The sequence below is a fragment of the Nuphar pumila genome, chromosome 10 (genome assembly GCF_984573655.1).
Source record: "Nuphar pumila chromosome 10, dmNupPumi1.hap1.1, whole genome shotgun sequence".
Taxonomy (NCBI): Eukaryota; Viridiplantae; Streptophyta; class Magnoliopsida; order Nymphaeales; family Nymphaeaceae; genus Nuphar; species Nuphar pumila.
In genome coordinates, this window is record NC_143258.1 from 114,971,789 (window position 1) to 114,987,395 (window position 15,607).

At 35.4% G+C, this 15,607-nt stretch overlaps 1 protein-coding gene across 1 annotated transcript in view; it reads right to left on the reverse strand.

Moving 5' to 3' along the window:
• Window positions 1-15,607, reverse strand: part of LOC149827996 (DNA-binding protein) — a 100,142-nt gene that overhangs the window by 51,475 nt on the left and 33,060 nt on the right. The window contains exons 4-6 of the mRNA XM_090019788.1: window positions 5,323-5,412; window positions 5,101-5,184; window positions 1,652-1,813 (exon numbers count right to left, since the gene is read on the reverse strand). Coding sequence (XP_089875914.1) covers window positions 1,652-1,813; window positions 5,101-5,184; window positions 5,323-5,412 — 336 coding nt within the window. The remainder of the gene's footprint in view (window positions 1-1,651; window positions 1,814-5,100; window positions 5,185-5,322; window positions 5,413-15,607) is intronic.

The following is a 15,607-nucleotide window of genomic DNA, read 5'->3' on the forward strand; positions in this document are numbered from 1 at the left end:
ACTTCATGTGCAAGATTCAAAAGAAAGAAATTGCAGAGGCTTTGAAGAAAAATGAAATCAAGAAGGGCAATTAGCCCAGATGGTATACCTATCGAGGCTTGGAGATGCTTGGGAGAGAAAGGTTTAGAATGGTTGACAAATCTTTTTAACAAGATTTGGCGGACAAATAAGATGCCTAATGAGTGGAGAAAGAGTACTTTGGTGCCTCTATATAAGAATAAGGGTGATATACAAGATTGCACAAACTATCGTGGTATAAAACTCATGAGTCATACTATGAAACTTTGGGAGAGGGTGATTGAGTCTAGGTTGAGGAAGGTTGTCATGATATCGGAGAATCAATTTGGTTTTATGCCTGGAAGATCAACTATGGAAGCTATACATCTTCTTAGACAACTTATTGAGAGAAATAGAGAGAGGAACAAAGATTTGCATATGGTTTTTATTGATTTAGAGAAGGCATACGATAGAGTACCTAGGGACGTTCTCTGGTGGACAATGATGAAGAAAGGTGTTTCTCTCAAGTACATTAGTATAATTAAGGATATGTATGAAGAAGTAGTAACCAATGTCCGCACTTGTGGAGGGGTGACAACCAATTTTCCTATAACAGTTGGGTTACATCAAGGATCTGCTTTAAGCCCTTTCCTATTTGCTATAGTGATGGATGAGCTTACGAGATCAATTCAAGAAAATGTGTCGTGGTGTATGTTGTTTGCTGATGATATTGTTTTGATTGATGAGTCTAGAGCTGGGGTTAATGCTAAGTTAGAATTATGGAGACAGACATTGGAAGCAAGAGGTTTTAAGTTGAGTAAGAGTAAGACAGAATACATGGAATGTCGGTTTAGTAAGCAACGAAGCAATGATGGGAGTGTAGTGAAGCTTGGTGAGCAAGAAATACTGGTGGATGATTGTTTCAAATATTTGGGATCTATCATTCAAAAGTATGGAGAAATTGATGGAGATGTAAATCATAGGATAAAGGTTGGGTGGATGAAATGGAAAAGTGCAACTGGAGTGTTGTGCGGTCGTAGAATGCCATTGCGGTTGAAGGGAAAGTTTTATAGGACGACTATTAGGCCCGCTTTACTATATGGTACGGAATGTTGGGCTGCCAAGAGACATCATATTCAAAAAATGAGTGTAGCTGAGATGCGTATGCTTAGATGGATGTGTGGAAATACAATAAAAGATAAGATTCGGAATGAGGAGATACATAAGATGGTAGGCGTTGCACCTATTGAAAATAAGATGAAAGAGAATCTTTTACGGTGGTTTGAACATATTCGTCGAAGGCCTAATGATGCTCCAGTTAGAAGGATGGAGAAATAGGAAAATATATTAGTTAAAAGAGGTCAGGGTAGGCCTAGGAAGACATGGATGGAGGTGATAGGAAAGGATATGAATGCTTTGAACCTCACCGAGAACATGGCATTGGATAGAAATGATTGGAGGAGAAGGATTCACGTGGAAGACCCAGAATGATTTTCTTTTTTGGTTCATATCGCCGACCCCAATTGTTTTGGGATGAAGGCGTAGGAGTTGTTGTTGTTGTATTTATCTGACTAGGAATAAATGGGACAATTTTTTCTTAATTCATGAAAACTACTGGAAAATGCACCACATCAACATTAATCATTTAAATTACCTGTGAATGATCAAGATTTGAATTAAAAGGAGTGAATGAGACAGCCTTTTTTGTCACTGTTGGTGGTCTCTCACCAAACAACACAGATATTAAATCTTCAGCAGGACCCTTTATGGCTTTGCTTAATTGTACTAAGGCATCCTTCATCCTGCGGTAGGTAACCTACATTAATAATTTTATGTAAATCCCTTGCTAAGAAAGAACAGAAGATCATTGTGAGATGGAACAAAATATAAACGATACCAGAGGGAAAAATATTAATAAAAATTGAAGAATGTCAGCAGCCCATGCACATGCAACAAGAACAAAAGAGTGGTTCAGCCCTGACCGTGTTATGTTAGCCAAGTGCTAATATCTTCACTTTATGCACAAGGAATCTTAATGTATGATTGCACAAAACTATTGTTTGATAAGAACAGAACAAAAGACAACCAACTTTTATTATGTTATCACATCCCCTCCTGCATATCACACAATGATCATAGAATGATCAATAATTTCATCAATAAAATAAACCCAGTAATTTTCTAATTGACCAAAATTTGCTCAATAATATTTCTGAACAAAAAAACACTCCCCCAACCTGACATGAGCATATACACATACATGCATGCATACAGACACATACATATATACACATACACATATGTTTGTGTGTGAATGCATATCACAATTCCTATCACTACAAAGATTTAGTTGTGGGCTTACTGAAATGCCAATTTAATTGGAGATTCCTCCCATCACTTTGAATAGGGTTTCTGCAAATATAAAGGAGATATTCTTACTATTAGAAACACAAGAAACAAAGACACTTTCTGATCAGACTCCTGAAACCTAAGAGCAGTGACATGTATATAAATTGTTGATGTTTAGTACCATTGTCTTCCATGACCTGACAATTTTAGTCAATGATTTCAGCTTTTTAAAGACAAAGTGATGTTTCCATATGTTAAGCTACATGAATAGATTAAGCAAATTGAGATCAAGATTGCACTGATCCATGGTATATATGCAGTAAGAATTGTTGTGCTGCAATGTGTTCCGAGTCCACTATGGCGGGCTGACTTTATTATATCATCCTAAACACTCATGCAGGTCTCGCAGGTCTCAGGAGAATTATCACAGATGGCCATTTTGAATTATTTGGTCTTTCATATTGCAGATATATTCTTTTTTTTATTGTCCATGAATGTTGATTTGATACTTCATGACCATATGCTCCTGTTCACCATGTTACTTCTGAACTATTTGTCTTTATTATTTGGATCGGTTATACAATGAAGATTTGACTACCCTGCAAGCGTGGAGCATTTCTTGTCTACTCCTATATCACAGAAACAAGGTCAAGGACAAAAGCAAATAACCTCCCATTAGAAAAGAACTGGTTACCAAGCTTTCAATACTCCAGTAATGTAGTCTATTATTTGTCATGATGGAAAATAATAGAGCACTCCGATCAAGGATTACAAGGCATATGAATGAAAGTCCACTAATCCAAGTTAAGGATGAGTTTGTTTGTCACAAGAACAAGATTTCACCTCTATTACTACTGTAAGCATAAAACCCACAACCTGGATAGGCTGACCAAAGGTCACAACATTGGAATTTGCACAAAAAGATTAGCATAAGTAGCAAGGAATCCACAAACCACATAGTAATTTAAGAATTGTGAATGTGTGTATGCATATCCAGGATGGCAAGCAAACTCAAGCTAGTACAAATTCCTTCCATGAAATAAATGGGCACTCATTTACTAAAGCATGTGCTCATACTCCATATATGATGAACAATATACTATTATTCAAAAGCGACAACATTAACAGCAAAGCGACAGGCCAGCTTTTTGGAAACTTAGTAAGAAATTTTCACAGGAATAATATGGGTAATATATTGCTTTCATTGCATACCGAAATATTAATATGAAAATTACATGGTCATTTTTCAGATACTTTGTTATTTATCACAGGTATAAAGACATATTTGTCTATGTATAAAAATACCATATCCATTAATACGGTGTAATATCTCATAAATTTGTGCCTATTTTTAAATTTAATAAATATAGTTTTTATTAAATAAATATATTTTTGCTGTTTGGACTGATAATATATATATTTAGTGATTGACGCAAGTATTGCATTGAGAAGGGACATGCATTCAAAGGCGATACTTAGTAATTGAACTTAAAAAGCCAGTAATGCATGTTGCGATAGTTCATGCATCCCTAAATGATTAATTTAGCATGAAACTGTTGGTTGTTTGATTTGAATTGCTTATATTGTAAGCATGTTCTAAATGTGTGATGTTTGTTGTGTCCTCTTAAACTTATATTTGATTTAATATATTCTAATTTTCCTTACTATTGGATTTCGAGAGGGTCTCATGTGACGACTTCGGTTCTTTTATTGTTTTTAAAAATCTTTTTCAGGTACCGAGACATCGTGATGGAGAGACCAGCTAGCAGGAGGAAGCGAGGATTATGATATGGTGGTAAGGGTTCCGACGTGTTTGAGAGTCTTTGTTTTTGGGGAACTATGTGAACCCTCAATGGAGATTATTTGATTTAAATAAATTCAAATTCAGTTCATGATTTGATTTATATTATGTTTGGAATGATTGTTGGGTTGTATTAATTAAATCTATAATGTGCCTAGGCCCCTGAGATATTTTCTGCAATGTTTAAAAAAAATCTGCATTTTTTTCGATCAGTTTGGGGTCGTTACATATGGTCATTTCACACATGCATGTTGGGAACCAAGCCAAGGGGAACATTGAAAAGGGTACAATTAATGGTTTTAATGGTTATTTTTCTGTTTTATGTAATAGTTTTGATCTTACTAGTTTGTGGATATATACTATTGGAAAGTGAATATTATCTGATATAAATAAACAATATATTTTTGTAAATTAAACATTTAAAAATGTGTGACCTCATGTCCTAACTTTCATAAAAAATCATGAATTGTTTCTTGTGTCATATTGTTTTCCTGTCCATATCTGTATTCATGCGACATAGATTGGGAAGCTTCATAAATATCTCAAATTTTAATGAAAGTATCAATAAATATTCAGACATTCGACACACCAAATTCTAGTAGGTTCTCTAAGTATTATGGTTCCTGAAAACATGATTTGCTGGACTTATAAGCCAAAGCTTATGCGCACATCTTTTAGGAACTTGCTGATGGTACCTTGAATCCACACAGTCAATGATAATCTCAGTATGCATTCCCTAATAATCATGCAATAATCTAACATACATCTTCTGTTCATATCCTCGAAGGTTCAAAGGTCACACCAATGAAGCATCACACCTAAAACAAGCTTGTAAGTAAAAGACAACAAATCAAATACCCAACAGGAGTACATGCATGGAATAATCATAAGTCTATGCTAACATGTTTGGTTAAACTTCAATAAAAGCAAACTAAATAATAACCATTGATCACCTCATTTGCAACTTTTTCTAGCCGGAGGGGAACGTTTAAACCATCTTCTGGAATGTCATCAAAAGCAACTGTAATTGAAGAATCCTGAACATTAACAACAAAAAAAAATGAAAAAGAAAGAAGCTAAGAAAAAGGAGCCTTTTTCCAACATCAAAGGTAAAAACCATCATTTTCCTACTGTACATGAAATGGATAACACACAATCCATGCAGAAGAAAACACCTTTAGACGATAAACCACTCCCTGTCCAAGAGAAGCACTCCCAGACTCAGCCTTATTCAGTTTTAGAACCACCACATCATGAGGCCCAAACTGCATTAGAAGAGGACAAAGTTCATTTTCTGAAATAATTATGATAGAGTAAAGAAAACACCACCTAGATGGCAAATCGAGAGTCAAAAAGAAGGCTGTTATGGCATGTAAATAATGCAGGGTTAGCACGTCTTTATGTGCATGTTAGAGACTTTGTGTGTGTTTGTGTTCTGTGCATGCATGTGTGTACATGTGAAGTGTGCATCGTATGTGTTTGCTTGATGTGACATTTCAACATGGATTTCTTGAAACAAGCACATATATAGACTGCAATGCTGGTAATCTTTACCAGCAACAGCACTAGATACAACAAACTGGAAAAATTGACAGGATAAAATCATCACTAACCATAGAGCAAATGCAATAAGACGCCCATAGATGCCCTTAGATTCATGTGGACATGTAATATTCACAAACACACAATACAGGTTAATAAAAATGCAACAAATAGGAAGATGTAAACATCAAACTAATCAAAACATAAGTATGCATTTGAGTGAACATGATCATACATAATAGGGGCTAAAGGCCTGCAAACTTGTCACATCTCATAGTTGGGCATCCAGTCATTTTGTCATGTGGTTGACTCAAAAGTAGTACAAAAAAATTGTTGATGGACAGAAGAAAGCACGTTTTGGACTCTTTGTGTTGCACACCGTGTGGATTTGACGTTGGAAGATGCAGGAGAGTTGCAACATTTGAAGAATGTCTTCAAAAAAGCAAAGCAATTGATGTTATTTATATATAAACATACTCAAGTGTTGAGTATAATGAGAACCTACACACAGAGGGACCTACATATGCCAGCAGTAACAAGGTTTGCAAATAGGTTTTTGACCCTTTAAAGCATATACAAATCCAAAAAAGGATTGAGGTCCATGTTTGTTGGAGATGATTAGTCCAAAAGCAGTTTTTCAAGGACATCATTTAGTAAAATATGTGAAAGCATAATTTTGAGCACAAGGGGGTGAGTCATGTTCTTAAAACAATGGCTCAATTAGTTTATGTGTTTCTCGAATGGTTGATAGTGAAGAAAAGCCTGTTATGTGTTACATATACGAAAAAATGGGTCGTCAAAAGGAGTATAAATTTAAGTTTCTTATATTCTACTAAGTATAAATTTAACTTTGCTTTTATAACGGTTACTTTTAATTATTTTACTTAATAGGTAAATTTGTGCAACGATGAAGGAAGATATAGCCTAGTTTGAGACATGATTGATAGAAGATGGTGTAACGCCCCCAAATTATCCTCATAAAAAGTGGAATTTTTTATTTTTAAAACAATTGCAGAAACAAAACTCAAGGATCTAGGGTCTCACAAATTTAATTATACCAAACCACAAGCTATGTCACACGGACTTGGCTCCAAGGTCGAAGCACCCGCGTCGACACGCACCGACATGGGTGCGGTCAACGCACCCAAGGTCATTTTGGTCTATTTTTTGGAATTTTAAAAAAAAAAAATTCTGGGCTACAGAATTTAAAAAAAAAACTTGGGGGGGGGGGGGGGGCTTGCACAGTGGACTGTGTTGTGCACACAGCACAGTCACAGACTGTGCTGTCTTTGCACTTTTATATATATATATATATATATATATATATATATATATATATATATATATATATATATATATATATATATATATATATATATAGCCGAGTCCCCGTGTCCAAAAAATTTTAAATCGCGCCGCACCCACACCCACACCCGCACCCATGTGAGATAGACCACAAGAGATAGTGCATTGAATCAACGAAGAAATAATCAACTTTATTAATCACTTGAATAAATGTCATATAAGCAAAAATAATGAAATAGTATGTCACAAGAAGCCACTCTGTCAAGAACCCAAAACACGTCACGCAAAGCTCGCAATCTCCAGCTAACAAGTCACCCTATCACTGAGCTCTCGGTCTTGTAAAACAGTTTTGAAAGCGGGTAAGAACCAAAGTCCTTTATATGAATTACTCTAAAAATCCAAACAGTAAGAAAATAGAATAAACCAAATTCATGCATAATTTCAGAGGAATATCACAATAACAATTTTCATAACGAACTTATCATTCAAGCATTTAAACAAGTATCATGCATTAACAAATATGCATATGCATGAACTAATGCAGAACAGTAAATATACATGATTCAATGCGGCATGAATAACTTATTAAATTATTTATCAGAGTTGCTTTTGTATGCATTCCCTATTAAATGCACACAATTTTAGTTTTCACTTTTCCTTAAACCCGTAAATACTCAAAATAGGCACAACATTCCTGAAGTCCAAGTTAGGTTCTCAGTTGTAGCTTAATAAACAAATTGCATTTTATTATTGGGTTTCACACTCAAATCATGGTTAATCTGATCAGAATCCATGTGCAAAAACCATGACAATCTGATCAGATTGCACAACAGCCGAAAAGGGGCAAATCTAGTCCAGATTTAATTGGACTGAACACCAACCGGCAGGCCAGACTTATGCTGCATCACATGTGCAGCAGCATGTTGTCGTTGGGAAATAACATGATGTTGGCAGCATGTTGTCGTTGGACAGTGACATGTTGACAGCATGTTGCTGCTGCAGAAACATACAGCAACATGTTGTGGACAACGAAACAGTGTTACACAAAAATATGCAACACTATAATACCCAACAACAGTCCACATAAACACATATGTACAACATATTTTTCAGCATTTATTACAGTCCATATGGCAGCACTGAGAACAGTTTGATGTCAGTCAACATGACGGTATAAACGAAGTTCCAACAGAGTGCTGACAGCAGTCACCATCACAACATCAAAACTTAGTTGATGCCAATCCACATGACAGTATCAAAAAGTTATGATACCAAACATAACATTGATAAAAGAGGGTATAAACAGCCTGCTAATAGCCCTCACAGAAGTCGGGTTTATGAACTCAGGCAATAATAACAACATATTTAGGAAATCAGCTCTAACGATAGTCATAAATAGATTTTTTTTTCAACAGCCAACTGCTTCACCCTATTCAAAATTTTGCAGAGTCCTTACACAGGAAGAGTTCTTGTGGTCAAATCAGATTTGATTATAGGAAATCAAATCTAATGACAAACAATAATATTAATGGCAATCGGCAAGAAATCAGATTTGATATAATCTGATCAAATCTTGTATCAACTAAGAATATGACCAAAATGAGTTCAATATCAGTCCACAGGTGTAGGTAGTTAACAGCCCTCAAAATCATGTATGGTTAAGTATTAATGTAATATCACGTATTTTCACACTTAACTAAGTATAGAAGAAAAATTGATAGATTCTTGATTTTAAAACGATACTTTTGAGTCTAGGCTGGGCCCAGGTCTCATTGTCAAGGCCTAAACGAACCACTTAAAACATGAGAAAAAGTTTTGCTTTCAACCTTTAAATTCAAGAAAAATTGAGCAAAATTCAGGTTATTTTCGGGCAAAATTCGGAATTTATGTTCATGTTATATATCGCTGGATGCATCTCAAAATTTTGAGCACAACAATATTTTACTTTTCTGAATTCGGGCAACGGTTGACCGAAAATCACATTTTTTTAAAAAATGAGCAGTTTGTCGGTTAAGATCCGAATTTGGATCGGACTGGATCCGATGGATTTGATCCAAAATAATATGAATCTGGACTCTATCCAAAACCCATATTAATCTGGATTTGATCTAGCCCTAGACCCATTTGGATTTTTGGAGATGAATTTGGATTTTGGATTTGGATTCAGATCTAAATCCATGCCCAACGAATTTCCAACTTTAAATTCATTAGGTACCTTTAAATTGAAGTTTATTAATGTTAAGAAGTCTCCCAAGTTAATATGGCAACTTTTGGAAGCTTTTGGATAATTATTTATTATTTAATAATTAATAATTAATTAATTAATTAATTAATTAATTAATTAATTTTATTTAATTCTGAAATTTTATTTTGATATTTGTTTAGGACTCTCAGTAGAGTCCTTAAACACACATAGAAGGATCTAAGAAGGTTTAAGAGACTTAGAGTTCAAGTGAAATAAAAATATGAAAAGTTAACCCGAGAGTTCAAAAAATTTTGGAACTCTAAAGAGTGAAAAGAGTCCATCTTGGGGAGAGATCCCTCTCTCCAGCCCATCTAGAAGGGACTGGAGAAAGGGGGGGAGTCACCCCCCTCTTTGTCTATATAAAGTACAAAAAAAAATCGGCAACTTAATAGAGAGAAAGAAAGAGAGAAAATAAGGAAAAAGAGAGGAAAAGAGGAAGAAGAACAAGCTTGGAGATTCATTCATCTCCAGTCCTTCGGTGTTTTCTACCCATCCATCCTTAACTTCTTTTCGATCTACGGTTAAGGTATAGGTCTTTCTTTTGTCTCGAATGAGGAAAAAAACCTAAATAAGCTTTAAACAATGTTTTTATAGGGAACCATGGATTCTATCTTGATTTTTCATGGTTTAATCCATGGGAATCAATGTAGGAAGGCTTAGATCATGTGATATTTGTTTTTCTACAATTTTTTGCATGTTTTTATGTTTTCCTCAATATATATATGTTTTTGCCTTATACGGACACTTTGGACAGGTCTGGACAGTTTTGTTCCGTTCTTTTAGCGGGCAGATCTGGCCACAGTGATGATGGGTAAATCCGGCCAAATTTGAGCCCCTATCCATGTTGTCCATTCTGAACAGATTTGTCCCCTAGACAAGTGTATATATATATATGGACAAGTGGATACGGGGCTGTGGTTCTTAAAACAGAACCAGATCTATGAAAATAAAATATGTGCATACTCAGTTAAAACGATAAATTTAAATTTTTGGATGATTTTCGGGTCTGGGACAGTATGGACGGTTGTCCAGTGCCAGCCTGAACAGTCGGCTGGGATAGGACAATCTGCTGTCCAGTCCCAAACCATTGTCCATATTTGGGCTGGACCGCTGTTGATGTGGAAAACAGTATATTGCTCACACACACACACACACACACATATATATATATATATATATATATATATATATATATATATATATATATATATATATATATATATATATATGACTTCAGCCGATTCAGTCGGCTGGACTGAATCTGGAACAGTCCAATCCCAGCTGATTGGTCGGCTGGGCTGGCATATTGTCAAAAAAAAAAAGTCACATATTGTGGTTTGCATGTTAGAACAATTTCCATGTATTCTTACTTCCATGTTAAAATAGAAATTGTGTCACGTTAAAATATTATGTAAAGTTGCATGTTCATTCTCTTTTAACATCCATGTAAAAATCGGAATGTAAAGACCTGTGTAAGCACGCTAAACTGCATACCTGAATGCAGGTTGCCTATACATGCATGTTTGTGATATAAAGTTGTAAATGCATGCATACCTGATTCTAGACTTTCATATGCATACATATTTAACAGGTAAATCTGTAGTTTTTTTATGATTGAAAGTTTGACTGGCTCGGCTGGGCAAGTGCAGGCTGGGCAGGCCCCCTGCCAAGCGAGACTGATTTCTTTTCAAAGAAAAAAAAAACTGTTTTTGTTTTCAAAAAAAAAAAATGAATAGGTGTGTGTGTGTGTGTGGTCTGGTCGGCAGACCAACCGAACTAGATCGGCTGGTCAAGACCAGCCAAACTTGGCACTGTTCAGCTAGGCCTAGACAGGCCTGCCGAGCCTACTGGACCCAGCCGAGGCCCAAGTCAGTTTGGAAAAAAAAGGGTGTATATGATGATTTTAGTGGGTTGAATTTACATCCTCTCTTGAACTGAATGTTTAAGTTACATGTGCAACAAAAAATATATTTAGATTTCATAAGTGGCTTTATACTCAGTTTATGCATAAGGGCCAACTTAAAATACTTAAACTTTCAGTTATACTCATGATTATGGTAATCTGGAGCCAAATTCAATTATGCATGTAAATTTTCAGATTTGTGTTTTGAATTAAATTCGGTTTTATGCGTGCATACATGAAAATCGATATATTTTTTCATGTAGATGATTTGCATGAATGTTCACATGTTTGATTTAAAATGATTCATGAACGAAAGCATGCATTTGACACAAATATGTGAATTGAATGAAAGCATGTATTTAACATACAGGTGTGAACTCATACACATGCTTATAAATACTGTTGTTTTATGCACCTCTCTATATTGGCATACAAGATTGTACATTGGAAGGCATGTGGAATGAATGCATAATGGCATCTGATTCATGATTTTTGCATAGGAATGCATTGGTGATCAAAATTGATCATCGTAGGTCTTGTTTTAGTTGTTTTATGCATTGCAAAAATCAAATGTGAAATTATTGTTTTAATTGTCATGTTCGATGTTGTCATGGGTTGTGATCCCGTGAAGAACTTCGCATGTTGATTTGCGAGCTTGTGTTATTAATTTTGTATGTTGAATTGCAAATTAAAGAAGATGAATTAATAACAAGATAAAAGAAATTAAAAGAACAGTATAATTTGTGTTTTCATGATGTCTCTTCTATAGTATGAGAATCTTGGACATTGCGGTTTTAGGGAACCGTGACGATACTAAAACTCTATGTGCATTATTGTTGCCCCTGAACCTGATATTGAGGTTGTTCTCCTTACCACGGTTTTAGAGAGAATCAGTAAGTTTACTTGAGAGTGGTGTATAGACACAACTGTTGTTTTGGTATACCAAGAAAGTAGCATTATGGTTGTTGATTTTCATAGTTTTTTGACATTAGATGTTGATTTCTAATATTCCGAAGGTTGTTTCTGTCGAGGGCTAAGTTTGGAACTCAGTAATAAAATACAAATTGTGTTAAGCTAAAATTTGGAACTTAACTTGACCTCGAAAACTTTTACCCGTTTGGAGTATTCGCAGGCAACGGTAATAAAAATAAGAACTTAAATTGTGTGCATTTAATAGGGACATGCATATGAAAAAAAACTCTTATAAAAGATAATAATTTATTCATGCATGTGCATTGAAATCAGGCATATTCCTGCTATGCATTAGATCATGCATATTTACTTGTTTTCTTATTTGTGATGTATTGGTTATTACACGATAAATGTCTTTGTTGCTTAGTTAATGTTCGTTATTGCTTATTAGTTGTTCCCTCTTGTTTAGCACTTGTTCCATATTGCATGAATTGTTAAATGGATTATGAATTTGTTATAATTGCATCCCTTTAAAATATTGCATTTATCTTATTTGTATTCTTTTTACTTATTTGTTTTATTAGAAGGATTCATACACAGAATTCTTTGAATTCTGACATCCTTACTTTTGTATTTTTACAGTTTCTAAGGCCCAGTGAAGGGATTTACTTTGCGAGGAGCTACGAGGGTTATGCGACTACTTGTCAGACTTTTCTTGGGACGATGTGGCTCTTCTTTCTACTTTATTTATTTTTTATTTGCTTATGTCTCAGACTCTATCACTTTAATAAATAAAGTTGATTTGGTTTGAAAGATGGGTATAAGATCCCTTGTGGTTGTTGATGTGATATAATTGTAAAGGTCAGGTCTCTAAGAATATTTTCGCACTTTTTTAAAAAAAATAAAAAAATTTGTCATTGTTTCATGAGTATAAGTTAACTCCGCCAGTTATACACTGTTGGTCCCCAAGCCCGGATAAAGAAGGAGGGTTGCGGTAGGCCAGTGACAGCCAGCATAAAAACTTAGTCATACCCTATGAATATGAACCAATATGAGAATTTCGTTGAGGCGTTCCCTACTGAGCGACGCGTTGTACTCTATAGGCCTGGAGGTAGTGATAAATGGGCAAGGGTTGCTAGGTCGTCGCCCAGAAGCAACGCGTCACACTGGCGCCCGGATGTGGTGTCAAATAAGCAAGGGTTCCCTCACTTTGTTGGACGGGTGGGGGTAAAGAAGTTAGTCCAAGACCATAAAATTAGGTTAGCCACTTGGAACATAGGGTCTTTAACGGGTAAATTGGTAGAGTTAGTAGATGTTATGTGTAGGAGAAAGATTGATATTTTATGTCTACAAGAGACCAAATAGGTAGGTGAGAAGGCAAAAGTGATAGAACCTCGGGGATATAAGATTTGGTATACAGGAATAAATAGAAATAGGAATGGAGTAGGGATTGTTATGAGTCGTGAGTTTATAGATAATGTAGTTGAGGTCCGTAGGAAAGGTGATAGGATTTTACTTATTAAATTAGTATTAGGTACGGATATTATTAATATTATTAGTGTTTATGCACCTCAAGTAGGTTTAGATGATTCCATTAAGCGTCAATTTTGGGAAGATTTAGATGGAGTAGTACAAGGGATATCTTATGGAGAAAGGCTTTTCATCGGCGGTGACCTTAATGGGCATGTAGGCATTAGTAGGGATAGATTTGAAAGTATCCATGGAGGCTATGGTATAGGAGAAAGAAACGAAAGTGGAAAAAGGATTTTAGATTTTGGTTTGTCCTATGATATGATCTTAGCAAACACTTGGTTTAGGAAGAAGGAGTCTCACCTAGTAACATTTAAAAGTGGGGTTAATACGAGTCAAATAGATTTTTTCCTACTTAGAAAGAGAGATAGGGGTTGTTGCATCGATTGTAAGGTTATACCAGGAGAAAGTGTAGCTACACAACATAGAGTCTTAATTTTAGATCTTAAAATTAGACAATGTCGCAAAAGGGATAGACATAGGATAGATCCTAGAATTAAGTGGTGGGCACTGAAAGGAGCTAAACAAGGAATGTTTGTAGAGCAGGTAGTTAAGGAAGTTGATTGGTGTCTCGAGGAGGATTCAGAATCAATGTGGAATAAGATAGCGGGTGGTATGAGAAAAGTAGCTAAGGAGGTATTGGGTGAGTCTAAAGGCGGTGCACCACTAGGTAAGGATACATCATGGTGGAATGAGGATGTCAAATTAGCTATTAAGGTTAAAAGAGAGTGTTATAGAAATCTAAGTAAGAGTCGTGATAATGAGAATTTGGAGAAGTATATGATAGCAAAGAAGGAAGCTAAATAGTAGTTTGAAACGCGAGTGATAAGGTATATAAGGAGGTTTATGACAAGTTGGATACCAAAGAGGGCGAGAAGGATATTTATAGGCTTGCAAAGATGAGCGATAGGAAATCGAGGGATCTAGGTATGATTAGATGTATCAAAGATGAAACACAAAGGGTTTTAGTCAAAGATTAGGAAATTAAGGAGAGATAGAAAGATTATTTTGATAAGCTATTTAATGGAAGTCATGCTCAGGATCTTAGAGACTTGTCCATTCCTTTTCATGAGATGAATCGTGACTTCATGCGCAAGATTCAAAAGAAAGAAATTGCAGAGGCTTTGAAGAAAATGAAATCAAGAAGGGTAGTTGGCCCAGATGGTATACCTATCGAGGCTTGAAAATGCTTGGGAGATAAAGGTTTAGAATAGTTGACAAATATTTTTAACAAGATTTGGCGGACAAATAAGATGTCTAATGAGTGGAGGAAGAGTACTTTGGTGCCTCTATATAAGAATAAGGGTGATATACAAGATTGCACAAACTATCGTGGTATAAAACTCATGAGTCATACTATGAAACTTTGGGAGAGGGTGATTGAGTCTAGGTTGAGGAAGGTTGTCATGATATCGGAGAATCAATTTGGTTTTATGCTTGGAAGATTAACTATGGAAGCTATATATCTTCTTAGACAACTTATTGAGAGAAATAGAGAGAGGAACAAAGATTTGCATATGGTTTTTATTGATTTAAAGAAGGCATACGATAGAGTATCTAGGGACGTTCTCTGGTGGACAATGATGAAGAAAGGTGTTTCTCTCAAGTACATTAGTATAATTAAGGATATGTATGAAGAAGTAGTAACCAATGTCCGCACTTATGGAGGGGTGACAACCAATTTTCCTATAACAGTTGGGTTACATCACGGATCTGCTTTAAGCCCTTTCCTATTTGCTAAAGTGATGGATGAGCTTACGAGAAGAAAATATGTTGTGGTGTATGTTGTTTACTGATGATATTGTTTTGATTGATGAGTCTAGAGCTGGGGTTAATGCTAAGTTAGAATTATGGAGACAGACATTGGAAGCAAGAGGTTTTAAGTTGAGTAAGAGTAAGACAAAATATATGGAATGTTGGTTTAGTAGGCAACGAAGTAGTGAGTATAGTGAAGCTTGGTGAGCAAGAAATATCGGTGGATGATTGTTTCAAATATTTGGGATCTATCATTCAAAAGTATGGA